Source organism: Heterodontus francisci, chromosome 4 (genome assembly GCF_036365525.1).
Source record: "Heterodontus francisci isolate sHetFra1 chromosome 4, sHetFra1.hap1, whole genome shotgun sequence".
NCBI classification, from domain to species: Eukaryota; Metazoa; Chordata; class Chondrichthyes; order Heterodontiformes; family Heterodontidae; genus Heterodontus; species Heterodontus francisci.
The window spans coordinates 142177516-142194898 of NC_090374.1; the positions used below are offsets into that span (position 1 = coordinate 142177516).

Here is a 17383-nt window from a genome sequence, read left to right on the forward strand (position 1 = left end):
GGCCTCCTACACGATTCCAGTGAAGCTTGAGGAACAACACCTTTTTGATCAGGCAATTTACAGCCTTCTGGCCTAACGTCAACAATTTCAGATCTTTACCACTGCTCCCATTTTTTTTCAGGTAGCAAGTACTGGTAATTCTTTTTTCCCCCTATTTTCATCATTGCTAAACATATATTTTGTTTCTTTACTTGTCCCATTACCACCCCATTTTGCTTTGCACCATCATCCCTCTTGTCATTTAATCTCTTCTGCCTTCCACACTGTCACAGACCTTTGCTTTAGTTCTTTCCTCCCCCACCCCTCTTGCTTAAAACCTGTTACATCTGTCACATTTTCCAGTTCTGATGAAAGATCATCAATCTGAAACGCTAACTTTGTTTCTCTTTCCACAGCTGCTGCCTAACCTGCTGAGCATTTCCACCATTTTCTGTTTACATTCCTTAAAAATTCTTAGTGTTGATTTCTAGATTTTCTTGCTTTGTTTCCTACAATCCTGGATCTGTTCAGTTCTGTTTGTTATTTTATTTTGCAGTGCATGTTGCGAATGTGACACAGAGGAAGGGTGGGCAAACATTCTGATTTTTTGTGTATAATTGTTACAATCGACCGCTCCAGTCGAAGCCCCCATCAAAATGTACGATTCTGATTGTGGTGGGAGAGACGCACTGATAATGCAATTCCGTCGCTCCACAGATCGCCTAACATATCATTTAAAACTTTCCAAATTAAAGAAAGACCCACCAAATTGTACCATCTATTAACCCCCAAATGAGGCTAACCAAACCAGGTGTCTTTAAATCAACAAATTAACTCTTTAATTAGAAGAACTAAATTCTTAAGCACTATGAAGATATAAACAACATTTAAAATAGATAAAATTAGAGTCCTTGCAAATTTACAGTCCAATGTTGCTCGAAGTCCTCACAGGATGTTGCTTTCCTCCTCCAGTGAATTTCAACAGTTAATGACTTGCAAACACTTTCAACAGAATCAATCTGACTTTAGAGTTCTTGAGGGATAAAAGATTGTCACAGTCTAACTTCCCTTCCTTCAATTTAAATTACCAGAGATCTCTGTTTTGGCTTGACTTTTTTTAGAATTTTGAGAGATAATAAAACAGACTAAAATCTTCTTCCTTCAGTTTAAATGGTTGATAGCTCTTTTTCAGGTGTGCTCATCACAGCTGTGTCCTCTGTATCTGTCTGAGTGTTCTGTCTGTTAGAACAAACTGTCTCACTAAAAGCCAGTTCAAACTGAATTGGAACAAGTGTATCGCATCAGGCTCACTCCCAGTGGCTGTTTCCATGGTATCGAGAATGCACCCTTTGAATCGCAGTCTCCAAATGGCTGTTTCTAAGGCAACGAAAATGCACCTTCCTATAACTCCTTAGGCTTGCCAGCTCTTAAAGCAGTACTGATCCCTTGCAAGCCTTAAAGGCAAACCGCATGTTCTGAAATTAAAAAACTACAGGACCATGACATCATATATATCTCCTGTATCATTACTCATATTAAATTGTTTAGAAAGACAGACATATTAGCTCCTGTAAATGAAATCTTCCAATAGAAATTGCTTCATTGTATTTAAAATCAGAATCATAGTGTAATAAAAAGCAGCCAGAGGGCAGAGTCCCAGTGATTGAATGCAGCGTTATCTGAAAACTCCAACTCAGTGTCGAGGCTGCAGCTATAGTGTCATATGACCTGCTTTTAGTGGGTTCTTTTCTCCTTTTTGTGTCCAGTTTTCTGCTCTCAAGCTGTCTCGAAGTTGCCAACCTCTGCAAGGGTCCATGGGTTTGACAGTCTGCATTATGCTCTGTATCCTCAGATGCATCTGATCTGGTCTTTGGTGTCTTTAAGGCCCCAACAACCCCACTGCCTTGTGGGCGTCTCGGGAGAGACCAAGGCTAAGGGAGTAAACCCTAACAGAAAATCCGGAGCGGAACCCCGTAGGCGGTCATGTGTCACCTTTGGCATGTTTCCGGCAGTTCCTGCAGCCATACTGGTGCCAAACGTCGTGTCCTGCACTCCTTTGGACCCCACCAGAAAGGCCGAGAGGGGGGTTTTGACGACTGGGCAACTCTCAACCTCCATAAATTTGCCCAGGCATGCGCCATGGAGAGGTCACTCCATAGTTGCCTCACAGCGACTGAAACAACACGGAAGGTTCACAAACCACTGACCACCTCCAGGCGCGTATCCATTGTCTCTCGAGATAAGGAGGCCCAAAAGAAGTTTACACACATACGTTAGAGTAGAGTGCAGAAAGGTAGATTGGTTTGGATAGAGTCCGTAAGTATACACTCGAGTTTGGTGATTCAGTTGGCTTCTAGCTGAATTTGGTGGTCCTGAGGCTTTTCATTTGTCGAGGTAGATGTCTGGTTTGGTGGGTCTCTTTGAGACAGTGATGCGGATGATTTCCTCTGGGGTTACTGATTGTAGCCGGAGTATGCAAAAATGGTCAGTCAACAGGTAGGATTTGGAAGCTTTCAAGCCGGAAAGGAGAGGCCGCCCCCCACTTGGGTCTGCTCATGTCAGAATCTGGTCATGTCTCTGCTGCAGAAAGACACCAGCGTAAAACTGCAGGTGGGGAGAAGCCTGCCACATGACGGTCACTCAGTCATTCAAATATAAGTTAGTATTTCCCTCTTGCTAAGAAAAACAGTTCCTTTTAAACTTCCTGGGTCTTGGTTCGTGCTGGGGACTGAGCAGACATTTTGTCTCCCTCCTCAAGCATTGCAGTGTAGGATACAGTGTTGCTAATTCGGTAGCCATCTTAAGCTGTCAGCAAAGTCATCCTTTTTTAAATGTTTTTTTTTGAGAAATTTAAATTCAGATGGACCAAAGAAAATTATCATTCAATAAAGCCAGCTGGCATGACAATTGCATATTAGATTGTATAGATGGATGAAGGGTAAATGTTAGCTGTGTTTGCTTATATGGAGGATAAATGCTGACTGAGCCAATTGATTTCGTTCTATTCTAACTCTGTTCAGACTATTCAATCTGGACCGATGTTTTGTTTAAACTGTCCTCCTAGTCAGTGACTATTCTGTGAGCATAGTGCCATATAAAGTGCACTCCAATCCTTCTATGGCCAAATAGAGAAATCTCAAAATTGCTACATTGAAGGTCTTTGGGTGTCTTTGGGGTTTCTTTCAGTGGGAAAATGTATGTGGTCTCCTTTTTTGTTGGTTTTATGCTGCACAGCCTACTGATGCCCACTGCACTACATCTGTTGCACTGCTGACCACTAGTTGAAGCTACAGGACAGTTATAGGGTCTTACAATTTTTTAGTAAGAGCAGGGGAGTTCTTCTGATGTCCTATCCAACATTTATCCCTCAACCAAAGAATGCAACTGGTCATTCAATCTGCTGTTTGTGGGATCTTGCTGAATGGAAATTAGTTATCATACCTGCCTACACTGCAGAAATGATCCATTGGCTTAGAGATGACCTGATGCTGTAAATAATATGCAATTCAACCTTTTTTTTTCTTGGACTAATCCTCTCAACTGTTCTACATGATCTCTATCCTGCTTTTTTTGGTGTGGGATGAGGGGTGGTTTTTTAAGCTCTAGCTTTGCTTGAGGTTTGTAACTTTATCTTCTGGCTTTAAATTGTGCTCAAGTATGTTGCTTCAAACTTGTTCATTTAAGTTTTGAACCCTTTCAAATGCAACTATCTAAAGTAGGGGTGACCTTGCCACCACCATAAATATGATATTGGAGCGCCTGTTCTACCACTGAATTTGCAGGATCCTGCAGTGGCATCGCTGGTGATCTCTCCAAGACTTTGAGATGTCTGCTGTAGTGTCCATGTTTCTGCATACAGGAGGGCAAGTAATACTGCGGCCTTGTAGACCGTGAGCTTGTTGCCAGATTTGAGGTCTTTGCTGATATCTGTGTTCCCCCTCAGGCCAACACCCCTAGTTTCGAGACACTAGTCATGGCTAGACAGTTAAGTTGGGCAGGCTACATCGTCTGCATGCCTGACGAGACAAGCTTTCTAATCTGAGCTCCGTCACGGGAGGGCACAGGAAGCACTACATGGATGTCCTTAAAGCCTCCTTGAAAAAATTACATCTCAACTGATTCGTGGGAATCTCCTGCCCGAGACTGCCCAAAATGGAGAAAAAGCATCTGGGAAGGTGCCAGCCAGTTTGAAAGACGTCCTACCCAGGCAGCGACTAAGTGCAAGCAGCAGAAGGAGCATTCAGAAATTTGAGCATCCCATCCACTTGGCTCACCAAATACCATCTGCCCCACCTGTGGCAGAGTGTGTGGATCTAGAATTGGACAATTCAGTCACCTAAGGACCCACAACCCTAGAGTGGAAGAAAGTCATCCTTGTTCCTGAAGGACTGCCTAAGATGATCATGGGATTGGGCTATTTTGATATTCAGCTGCATTCACCACTCTTATGATAAAGCTACATGCATCAACCTATGCCAGGACCTTGCCTTTGGTTGAACAAGGCAAGTAACATCTGCACCACAGCCAGTCAATGACCATCTCTAACTAAGGCCCTTTGACTTCTCCCTGACCTACATTGACACGAGCATTACTGGCTTTATCCCAATATCCTGGGAGTCCCCCTTGGCCATAAACTTAACTGGATTAGGCAAGTGTGGTAGCAAGGGCAGGGTAGACACTACATACTGTGCAGTGACTGGCTCACAGCCTGACTGCTGCCTCGTTTCTAGGTCCGATTCCTAGCCCCTCATTATAGTTACACCATTATCACAGACTATAGTGGTTCAGGAAGGCCCACAAACACCACCTTCCTCAGTCCTGTTAGGAATCGACATTGCTAGTGTTGCCCTCATCAGGAGAATAAAAAAAGCTGCTTTTTCTGTAATAGTACTATGAACTGAACAAAAATATACAGAAGTGTTTCCGACTTTATACATTATAACTAATGAATCATCAGAATGCAACCATGTGCAATTATAACTTGCTTTTGGCAAAGTTATTACTGAAGCAAGCTATCGGCTACTTGACTAAAACTATTGTTACGACCAGGTGAGAAGAGTGTCTAGGGGTCCCCCTCAACCTTCACCTGGTCTTAATGTAATGGGGTTTCATCTTGAACACCATGTTTTTGGATCCCCCTTTGTGAATCCATGTTCACCGCTTTCCAATTATAAGGCAAAGAAACCAGCACAAACAGGCCTTCTTAGGTTTAAAGAAAGGTTGAAATTTATCTAACTTAAAACTAATTCAGTTGACACCCACTGATCCACGATGCGCCCATGCTAGCAAGCATACATGATACACATGCAAATAGAGAGAGAAAAGAGCAGAAGAAAAATCGAGTGGAAAAGTTTGAGGCAATATTAGAACAGTTGTTACGGTTCTTCGAGCTCACTGTAGAGTCCTTTGATTGTAGGTAGATCTTGCTTTTCATTGGGGCCCAGGATTCTTGAACCTTGTTTGCTGTAGGAGACTTTACTCTCTTTTAGGTTTGTGTTTTCTATGGATTCAGAGGCTTGTGAGAAAGAGATGGGAGCAGACAGGAGAGAGATCTCCGTCCAGGAGCAATCAGACTTTCTTCCCAAACTCTACAAATTCAAAAAAACTCAAGTTGCCCAGCAGGTTAGCCAGGTGACAAGCTGGTTTGACTGTCAGTTTGTGTAGTCGGCCATCTTAGCAGTCAACCTGAAATATGAACTTCAGCGTCTGGTGATCAGTCCATTGTGGGTTGAATGTATCAAGGAATGGCTGCTTTGTCCTTCCCAAACACTGTCAATATGCAAAAGTCTTTTCCAGCCACAGCTGATCTGTTTAACAAGTCCTTTCTTAACTCCAGTAACAGTTTAAAATGACTGTGCCTCATTCTTGGCAGATGGGGCCTAGCATGACACCTCCACACCCAGCGGAATGAAATGCAATTTGAGAAAAGTGCATTTCATGAAAAGGGTCGAGAGAAAATGGTAAGATACAGAAAAAAAACAATGAATTCCACTCATTCATTCCCATTAACTCAATTCCTAAAACTTATGACAGCTTGTCTTCTCTTGGTGCCAGTGCTGCTTTAAATGTCCCCTTTTTGGCATCCCATTAAACATGTGTTTTTGGTAAGTTTCTCTTCCGTTTGCCCATTTCCATGGCTGCGTAGGATCTTCCTGCTGAGGAGGTAATTTTTAAAATAAAAGTCAGTAGTGGGTGGGTCTTTCCTGAATATTTTCACTGCTTTGCTGAATCATGAAAAGGCTTTTGACTTCAGGGGATGGGTGGGTTTTCCTTTTTTGGCTGTGGAGAAGGATTCTTTGCTAATCTCCCCTTTTTTCCCAGAGGACATGCCTCCCTGCAGGTATTGGTAGAGGCTCTACTGCACTCCCCTGTGGCACTTTGACTAGGTGAAGCATCACCCTTATGGTTTCTCTGCCCCCTAGAGGTCAGTCTTGGTCTCTGCAGGTTCCTGTAAATGCAGTTTGCAACTCTGGTGGGGTGCTTCTCGTCTGCATTTACGTAGGTGGATGTGGGGTCTAACCTCATTTTTCGTGGTTGTCTGACTGTACAGGGGTTTTCATCTGGGTTTCCTCCCGGAGTTCCTTTAACTTGTCCTCTAGGTCACTTTTTTTCCCCCCTTCTCTGTCTAACCTTTTGCCAGTTTTGTGCCTGCCTGTCCCTTTTGGTTCTTGGGGGTCTCTTACAGTTCACCAGCCCTCTGCTGGAGGGTCCACCTAACAGTGGTAAAGGACTTAGGGGTGCAGGCTTCACTGTAGGTTGGGGTTTCCCCTCAACCTGCCACATGTGGCATCTCCTGCAGTACTCCATCTGTGGTTTTGGCCAGTCAAACTACTGTCTTATGCGGACTTTTGTTTTTCGTATACTGGCATGCTCAGCACAGTGGGGAAAGCCTTCGCTCGAGTTGTTTTAAACAGACTTCAGAAGCTGGCTGAGCATGTTTACCCTGAGGCACAGTGCGGCTTTCGAGCAGAGATCCACCATTGACATGCTGTTCTCCCTTAGCCAACTACAGGAGAAATGTCGCAAACAGCGGATGCCCCTCTACGTTGCTTTCATTGATCTCACCAAAGCCTTTGACCTAGTCAGCAGACGTGGTCTCTTCAGACTACTAGCAAAGATCGGATGTCCACCAAAGCTACTAAGTATCATCACCTCATTCCATGAACATATGAAAGGCACAATTCAGCGTAACGGTGCCTCATCAGACCCCTTTCCCATCCTGAGTGGTGAGAAACAGGGCTGTGTTCTCGCACTTGCACTGTTTGAGATCTTCTTTCTCTCTGCTGCTCTTGCATGCGTTCAAGTCTTCAGGAGAAGAAATTTTCCTCCCCACAAGATCAGATGGCAGATTGTTCAACCTTGCCTGTCTCGAGCAAAGATCAAAGTACGGAAAGTCCTCCTCCGGGAACTCCTTTTTGACTTTGCTGCATTAACATCCCACAGTGAAGAGTGTCTGCAGAGACTCATTGACAGGCTTGCGGCTGCCTGCAATGAATTTGGCCTAACTATCGCTTTCAAGAGGACAGCATGTCAGAAATGCTCCGTCCATCAATATCCTGCCCCCATGCTCCGGATCACCTGTCTCTTGAGGCAGAAATCAACAAGTGTATGGGAAAGGCGTCCGCTGCTATGTCTAGACCAGCCAAGAGGGTGTGGGACTGTAGAGTCCTTGATTGTAGGTAGATCTTGCTTTTAGCTGGGGCCTGGTATTTTCCTTAAACCTTGTTGGTTGTAGGAGACTTTTCTCTCTTGGGGTTCATGTGTCTTCACTGGATTCAGAGGCTTGAGAAAGTGATAGGAGCAGGCAGGAGAGAGATCTTCTCAATCCAGGAGCAAACAGACTTTCTGCCCAAACACTGTACAAATTCAAAAAACTCAGGTTGTCCAGAAGGTTAGTCATGTGACAAGCTGGTTTGACCATGTCGGTTTGTGTATTCGGCCATCTTAGCAGTCAGCCTGGAATGCGAGCCCCCCCACCTTCAACATCTGGTAATCCAATGTCCATTGTGGGTTAAATATGTCAGGGAATGGCTGCTTTGTCCTTCCAAACACTCAATATGCAAATGTCTCTTCCAGCCACAGGTGATCTGTTTAGCAGTCCTTTCTTCACTCCAGTAACGGTTTAAAATCAATTTTCATGACAAAATTCATGTGCCTCATTCTTGGCAGGTGGGGCCTAGCATGACACTATTTTGGGAATGAGTTGTTAATCAGCTTTGGCTGAGTTAATGTAAGTTTTGAAATGGACACTACCTGAAGTAAGCTTAAAGCTGATCAATGGTAAGATATGACCGAAATTTTGTTTCATGCGTTTGCTGTAAATTTGTACAAAATGTATAGGATTGCAACTTGTTTGGCCTTTTAATACCTAATTTTTGCCAGTAAATTCTTCAGGAATACATGTCCAGGATTTGTCTTCCTACCTTTAAACCAGAATTTATTTTGCATGGAAGAATCTTTTTTCCTTTTTAAACCAGTTATCAGTAAGTCTTGAATTTTCAGTCTGTTTTGAACTTTAATTGGACCAAAGTTGAAGTTCAGCTGTCTGTTTACAAAATATCACTCACTGTCTTATGCTGTCGTATAGTAAATCCCTGGACCTCGTGGAAGTGTGCCTAGTTTACTTGTCTAGCAATGTGTCCCCTAAATGCACAGCCCTTTGTTAAATGTTGGGATGGCTGACCTATAGTGTTAACCCTGGGAGTCTAAACTGTTCAAGGGAATTTTGTCATGACACACAATAATGCTACTTTTCACTCTTTCGTCCATGCTCCATTATTGTGAAGTTAACTCAGTTTCCTCTGAATTTTGCCAGTTAAGCCAAACCATGCCCAAGACTGAAGTATTTGATACCTGTTGGGGTAGATTTTGTCCAATTTCTCTTTTTGATATCTGTTCCAGTTTCTTGAAAAATCAAGATCACTACTGGTGATGGGCAAACAGTCAGACAATCTGCATTTATTCCTGCATAAAATTGGTAGGGCTGCTGATGGGATGAGCAAAGTTTTTGGCAGCTCGCAAAAGCAGATTGTGGCAAGATGAGTAAATTTCAGTGATATGTAAAAAGAATGTATGGTTTCGCATGATGCTGTGTCCATTGATCACAGCATTGACTCTGATCTAAATGCAGAAGTTGCACTTGTCTCTCAGTATACCAAAGTGATATTTTTAGATAAGAATTGAGATTAACTACACAAGTTAACTTGTTGTTGCATTTATTTGGGAGGAAAGTAAATCATAGTCTCGGATAAAGGGAATTCTTTGCACCAGATCTCCCTACCCTGAATATGTAGGGTTCTTGCTGATTTGACCTTAAACAGAGATTTTTCAATCATGCCATCAGTTTCTTTAAATTTAAGTAACCATATTCATTTTGAAATATTTTGTGCATTGTGACATTTGAAAGTAATCTGAGTACCAATTGTTTAAAAATGCACAATGCTGGAAATACTTGGGTCTGGCAGCATCAGTGGAGAGAGAGTGAGTTAACATTTCAGGACCTTCGCGAAAGGTTGTTGGCATCAACCTGAAGCATTTAACTTTTTTTTCCCTCTCCAGATGCTGCCAGACCTGCTGAGTATTTCCAGTATCAGCTGTATTTTGCTACACCAATTATTTGAAATCTGATTAAGATCAGAAAAAAATTGGAAGAACAAGTTGGATCAATATCTCAAGTTGTTTTTGGGTATTGCCCTCCATAGAACTAAGTCACCCTGAGATGCAAAGCATTGTTTCTATTGCAATAAATCTTTCTCTGCATTTCCAGGGTGTTTGTTTTTCTGTTAATGAATTGTCAGTTGTACAAAATCTGTTAGATCTTTTAGGTAATTTGTCTGAACAAACTTATAAATAAAATTGTTTTCTTCAGGTTTCTTATGCCCGTCCCAGCTCTGCTTCCATCAGAGATGCAAATTTGTATGTTAGCGGGCTCCCAAAAACTATGTCCCAAAAGGAACTGGAACAGCTTTTCACCCAATATGGACGCATAATTACCTCAAGGATTCTTGTGGACCAGGTCACTGGTAAGTATGTGCCCACTGTCTGTACGTATCTTTAAGACTGGCCGGTTGTGCAATTTTTCAGTTACTGTTATCTTGCCTCCAGGACTTGTCAAAGGTTGAGATGTGGGCCAGAAAATGTAATTTTCTGCTGGAATTGTTCATAAATATGCATGGACAAAAATAGATTTAAGAGCTTACATTGACTTGAGTCATTTCCCACCCTGGAGGTGCAGGTTTGAACAGTGCTTTCACGGCTGGTGAAGTAATAAATTTTCAAGCGGTTATAATCTTCATTTCAAACCTGCTATCGAGCATGGAGTTCTAATCCTTATTGTGTTGCTAATGTGTTTTTTAAAATTAAGAATGTAAAGTAAACTTAAAATGCTTAGAAACAGAACTTATGCTGCTAACAATTGCTTTTTCAAGGTAGCTTTATGCAGCAGTAGTATGTTCTGCATAGTGTAGATGGGCAGTCTTGTGTGAAGTCTTCAGAACTTGAGATATGATTGGCTAATGAGACCATTTCTGTTCTGCAATGCAGATGGAGAGAATTGTTCAATTTGTAGCTATCTTTTAGGTGCTGAAATCTTCAAATCTAGGGAAAAAGTGGATTGAGCTATAAATTTTCTAGATTAAAGTCTATAATTTTAATACTGCTGTATACTGTTTAAATGTTTCTATGGATTTCAACATAAGTGGATGAATTCACATTGCTAGCTTTGAGTATTCTTGCTCATTAAATGAATAATTTTGAAGGTGCAGCCTTTTTTGTGACCCCTGCCTCACCACCTTCCACTATTAGATAATCTTGTGGATGTGATCTGGTCTGCCTGTATGGTTTCTGGTCTTGAATTTCTATCAAGTGGAAACAACTACATTCCCCATCCTGCAACCTAGCTTTTGACTAGCCATGCTCAGCGAGTAAGTTTGCACCTAACTGCAGTTTCCTGCTAGTGCTTTATATTCTCTCAATTATCAATTTTTTTAACCATCTTTTACAAAAGAATGAATGTAGTATAATTATTTTGGTATTGCCTGTTACAATTCAAAAGGAAGCATCTTGGGAGTAGGGCTGATGCATGCAGGAGTGTTCAGCCCCTGAATCCTTCAGTAAGATCACACTTGATCTGTATCCTAATTCCATTTACTTGTCTCCCTTATACTCCGGGCTCGCAAAAAAATCTATCCATCTCGGATTTAAAAATTAATTGAGCTAGCATCTTATACTTCTGGTGGGAAAGTTGTAGACACCTACCACCCGTTAAGGCTACTTCTCTCCTGAGCATTAAGATTACGCCTGCTTGTCCTAGACTCCACAAGCAGCAGAGAGTTTTTACCTATCTTATTTCTTTCAAAATCCAGAGAACATCAAACAAATCACCCCATTTGGAGCTCTGGCAAAATTCTGCTGAAATTGTGCATTCCTTCCAAGGCCAACATAACATTTCTAAGATGTCATGCCTAGAACTGTACACATCACTCCAGATGGCGTCTAACCAGAGCTTTATATAGCTGTAGCAAAGCTTCCTCCCATGATAGCTATTCACCGTTTTTTTTTTAAAGTCTATTTTTCCATCCAAGGTGGATGGCCTTGCATTTAGCTGCGTTGAAATCCATCTGCCACAACTTTGCACTTTCATTTAATCAATCGATGCTTCTTTGTAACTTTATGGTTCTGTCTATACTAATGCCACGAATCTTTGTCATTAGCAAATTTGCATATGGTGCTCTATTGTGTTAACTAAATCATTAATGAACAGTTAAAGTCCCGGCACAGATCCTTGTGGGACACCACTACCTACTCCCTTGCAATTTGAGTGCATACTATTCACCCTATTCCTAATGTGTCTACTGATCTTTAATTTAGTTAACATTTTCTTGTGTCGAATCTTAGTAAATGCCTTCTGGAAGTCTATACCATAGATATTCCCCTGTCTACTAATTTTAGTTCCTCAAAAAGTTTGGTAATTTCAAGCAAAATACTGTGGATGCAGGAAATCTGAAATGAAGAGTGTTGGAAATACAGAGCAGGTCTGGCAGCATCTGTGGAAAGAGAAATGGTTAACTTCCAGGTCTGACCTTTCATCAAATTTTGTTTTATTAGGCTAAAGTATCTGACCATCTTGCCTTGACATTCAATGGCATTACCATAGTTGAATCCCCACCATCAACATCCTGGGGCAGGGGGGTTACCATTGTCATGAAGACCCACACCTGCCAAGAAGGAGGCATATTAATTTCATCATATGAACATTAATTTTAAATTGTTGCTGGAGTGAAGAAATGACTTGTTTAGAGATCACCAGACATTTGGCTAGAGGACATTTGCATACTAAGACAGTGTTTGGAGACACAAAGCAACTACTCCCTGGTTCAATTAACCCAAATGGATTTTGATCAGACATTGAAGGTGTAAGGAAGCTCGCATCTGTGTCTAAGATGGAGAATCCACAAACACAGGAGTGGTTAAACCAGCTAGTCACATGACTAACCTGCTGGCCCAAGCTTTTTGAACTAGACACAGGACAGTTTGAAGACAGATGGCAGATTGCAACTGAACCTGGAACAAGAGAGCCCCTCTCCTGGCTGGTGTGCTCTCGCTTTCTCACAAACCTCCTGGACTCGCTTAAACCTAGAGAGCAAAGACTCCTACATTGAAACAAGTTGAAGCATGCACTGGGCCCCAACCAACAGCAAGACTTACTGGCAACCAAGACTCCACATTGAACTCAAAGGACTATAAATACACCCAGCTATCACCTCAAACTTTTCCCCTTTTATTCTTTCTACTTTTTCTGTCTCTATCTGCCTGTGTTTATTGCGTATGTATGCTAGCGTGGTCGTGTCGCATATTCCGAGTCATTAACTGAATTAGAGTTTAAGATTAATAAACTTCCACTTTGCTTGTTTAAATCCAAGAAGATCTGTCTGATTTCTTTGACTTACAATTGGAAAGCAGTGAAAAGGATACACTGAGGGGGTGGGTGGGTGGGGGGGGGGGGGGGGGGGAGTTAAAAACACTGTTTTTAAAATTAAACCCTGTTAGTTAAACCAGGGAAAGGCTGAGAGGGAACCCCTAGACCCCTTTCTCCTGGTCGTAACACCATTGATGAGAAGCTTAACTGGACCAGCCATATAACTACTGTGGCTACAAGAGCAGGTCAAATGCTGGGAATTCTGTGGCAAGTAACTCTCATCCTGTCTCTCCAATGTCTGCCTGCCATCTACAAGGCACAATTCTCCACTTGCCAGGATGACTGCAGCTCCAACAACACTCTAAGCTTGATGCTATTGCAATAAAGCAGCCTGCTTGATTGGCATCTCATCTACCACGTTCAGCATTCACTCCCTCCACCAGTGGGCACCATCTACAAGAATCGCTGCAGCAAAGCCTCCTTCGACAGCACTTTCCAAGCTTGTGACCTCTACCACTGACGAGGGCAGCAGGTGCATGGGGCACCACCACCTGCAAGTTTCCTCCAGATCTCTCACCATCCTGACTTGGAACTATATCGCCGTTCCTTCACTCACTGGCTGAAAAATCTGGAACTCCCTTCCTAACAGTGCTGTTGGCATATCTACACCAGATGGACTGCAGAGGTTCAAGAAGGCAGCTCACAACCACCTGTTACCTGTTGAGCTTGATTTCTTTAGCAAGTTTCTTTTTGTATTCCCTCTTCGTATTCTCTTTCCAAGCATAGTTGTTTTGTCTTCCTTGCTGTTTATATCTCCTCCTGTCCTCAGAAGATTCATTTGAAAAGATGGAAAGGGTCTCTGCAGAGTTTGAGATTAAATGGGCCAGCAAAGCCTATAATATTGATTTTCTCCTTTTATGGAAAAATTGATCAGTCCAGTTGACTTTTCCTCCCTATTTTTGGCGACCCCTATGGAAACCAGCATTCTTAATAGCATTTGCAGCTGAAAGGTTCTTTGCAGGAGAATATTATGCCTCTAGTATATCCAGATTGCCTAAGTTACATATTTTGAAATGATTTTTGGTTCCTCTGCCCTCTTTATCTGGCTTCCACTAAGATGGCATTGAATGTGTGGTAGCAGAGCACATGTAAATATTGGGAAGGGGCCAAGTTAGTTGTTAATGCCTTGTTCAGAAGCAAAAGTCTGTCCTGTTCCTCTGATCCAAGGGCTTTAATTGTTTCTTGTGTTGCTGCCCATATTTTATGGTTCAGCTTGAGTAGCAATCTAACATGGCAGAAAAGCACCCACCTTAACGGCTACTCTCCCATTTTATGATCTTTAGGAAGTATTCCAACTCCTGGCTCTCGTTTAGTATTGCCTTTTGCAGCTGAGGTACTGCCTTTTGTCTTGAAACATTGGATCATAGAATGGTACATTAGAGGTCATTTGGCCCATTGAGTCTGCACCACTTCCTTTTTGAAGAACAAATGCATTTAGTCCCACTCCCCTGCTCTTTGCCCATATCCCTGCAATTTTTTTAATTTTTTTTTGAAGGCTATAGGATCTGTATCTACCATCCTATCTGGCAGTGTATTCCAAATCCAAACCACGCATCAGGTTTTTTCACGTCACCTCTGGTTCTTTTGTCAGTCACCTTAAATCTATACCCTCCAGTTATCTACCATTCAGCTGGTGGAAAAAGTTTCTCATTTACTCTTTCTAAATGCTTCATGGTTTTAAACACCTGCCAAATCTCTTGTTCTCCCAGCTTCTCCAGTCTATCCACATAACTCTAATCCCTCATCTCAGGAACCATTCTAGTAAACTACTTCTGTACTCTCTCCAAAACTACCTGGCCTTCTAAAGTGAGGTGAGAGAGACTGCCCTTAACATCAAGGCAGCATTTGACTGAGTATGGCATCAAGGAGCCCTAGCAAAACTGAGGTCAATGGGAATCGGGTAAAAACCCTCTGGCTGGAGTCATACGTAGCCTAAAAGATGATGGTTGTGGTTGTCGGAGGTCAATCATCTGAGCTCCAGGACATCACTGCAGGAGTTCCTCAGGGTACTGTCCTAGGCCCAACCATCTTCAGCTGCTTCAACAATGATCTTCCTTCAATCATAAAGTCAGAAGTGGGGATGCTCGCTGATTGCACAATGGTCAGCACCATTCATGACTCCTCATACTGAAGCGGTCTGTGTAGAAATGCAGCAAGACTTGGACAGTATCCAGGCTTGGGCTGATAAGTGGCGAGTAACATTTGTGCCAAGCAGTGACCATCTCCAACAAGAGAGAATCTAGCCATCTCCCCATGACATTCAATGGCATATGATGGCTGAATCCCCCACTATCAACCTCCTCCGGGCTGCCATTGACCAGAAATTGAACTGGACCAGCCATAAAATACCGTGGCTACAGGAGCAGGTCAGAGGTTAGGAATCCTGCGGCGAGTAACTCACCACCTGACTTCCCAAAGCCAGTCCACCATCTACAAGGCACAAGTCAGGAGTGTGATGGAATACTCTCCACTTGCCTGGATGGGTGCAGCTGCAACAACACTCAAGAAGCTCAGCACCATCCAGGATAAAGCAGCCTGCTTGATTGGCACCCCGTCTACAAACATTCACTCCCTCCACCACCGACTAACAGTGGCAGCAGTGTGTACCATCTACAAGATGCAATGCAGCAACGCACCAAGGCTCCTTCGACAGCACCTTCCAAACCCGCGACCTCTACCAACTAGAAGGACAAGGGCAGCAAATACGTGGGAACACCACCACGTGCAAGTTCCCCTCCAAGTCCCACACCATCCTGACTTGGAACTATATCGCTGTTCATTCACTGTCGCTGGGTCAAAATCCTGGAAGTCCCTTCCTAACAGCACTGGGTATACCTACCCCACATGGACTGCAGCAGTTCAAGAAGGCAGCTCACCACCTTCTCGAGAGCAATTAAGGATGGGCAATAAATGCTGGCCTGGCCTGGCCAGCGACGCCCACATCCCATGAATAGAAAAAACAAGTATGGTGCCCAGAATTGAACACCGCCAACTGGGGCCGTAAGCTTAGTGAACTTCTAAGCCCATGATCCCGTGTACTTTATTAGCTGGTTTGTTAACCTGTCCTACCACCTTCAAAGAGATCTGTGTTCTTGCACCCTCTTTAAAATTATACCATTTCGCTTCCATTATCTCTACACTTTATTTCCCTAATACAAATGTCATGTGTTTAATACTCTGGTAGTTTTCCCCCCACTGGCTATTTCTTCAAACCTTTATTGCATGAATTGATTTAAAATACTATTTTTTTTTTTTAATTGCCATTTTCCAAGAACTTTGACAAGTTTACATTTGGGTTGCTTTTCAAATCAACGCTAATGGAAAATCGATTTACAAGTCTTTTAGTTGTATGTATTCAGATAATGTAGCACAGGAACAGTGGGCCTTTCAATAAATTCATTGAGTAGACTGATGCATTTCTTGGTAAATGCAGCTTTATTAGCTTAGTGGTCATTAAACAATATAACAGTAAAATTGTGCATGTGGTCCTTGTGATAGAGTTGAATGCTGTTCACAAGTTCATGCACAACTATTTCAGATAGATGTCGAGTCTCTGCTTTCTGGGAGAGTATGTTCCTCTGCCTACAAAAACTGAGGGAACAGTCCCTTTTCAAATGAGCTTTTTGCAATCTCATTGTAAATTATTTAAGCCATATGTTTCTCCTATAAGCAATGATGTTGAACTTCAGGTTCTTTTGTTGGCCAAAAAGATGCAACATGCGCAAATGGCGCAGTGGTTAGCACTGTAGCCGCTCCAGCGACCCAGGTTCGGTTCTGGGTACTGCCTGTGTGGAGTTTGCAAGTTCTCCCTGTGACTGTGGGTTTCCTCCGGGTGCTCTGGTTTCCTCCCACATGCCAAAGACTTGTGGGATAATGGGTAAATTGGCCATTGTAAATTGCTCCTAGTATAGTTAGGTGGTAGGAGAATTGAGGGAAGGTGGGGATGGGAGAGGGAAATGGGATTAGTGTAGGATTAGTATAAATGGGTGGTTGATGGTCGGCTAGGACTCGGTGGGCCGAAGGGCCTGTTTCAGTGCTGTATCTGTGATTGATTCTATGACTCTAGTTAACTTAACACAACATATTTTATTTGTTCTGTGGGTGAGGCTCACATGGCTGCATTTAAAGTCCATTGCTAATTTGAGAAGCTGTACTGCTACCCCGAATTGTTGGTGAACTTTGCTCCTGCAACTGTTGGGTACTGAATTTTAGGGCTTTGACCAAGCAACTATGAAGCCTATAGAGTCATAGTTATACAGCACAGAAACAGGCCCATCATGTCTGTGCTGGCCATCAAGCACCTATCTATTCTAATTCCACTTTCCAGCACTTGGCCTGTAGCCTTGTGTGATACGGTGTATCAAGTGCTCATCTAAATACTACAACTTTGAGGGTTCCTGCCTCTACCACCCCTTCAGGTAGTGTATT

The 17383-nt window shown here is 42.7% G+C and overlaps 1 protein-coding gene across 7 annotated transcripts in view; it reads left to right on the top strand.

The window, feature by feature from the left end:
• elavl2 (ELAV like neuron-specific RNA binding protein 2) overlaps nt 1-17383 on the top strand; it is a 91568-nt gene that overhangs the window by 47825 nt on the left and 26360 nt on the right. For 6 of the 7 annotated variants that reach the window (XM_068028906.1, XM_068028901.1, XM_068028904.1 and 3 more), the window contains exon 4: nt 9848-10001. In XM_068028906.1, the coding sequence (XP_067885007.1) occupies nt 9848-10001 (154 nt within the window). Of the gene's footprint in view, nt 1-9847; nt 10006-17383 lie in introns of all 7 variants that reach the window. The other variant, XM_068028907.1, reaches the window with a different exon arrangement.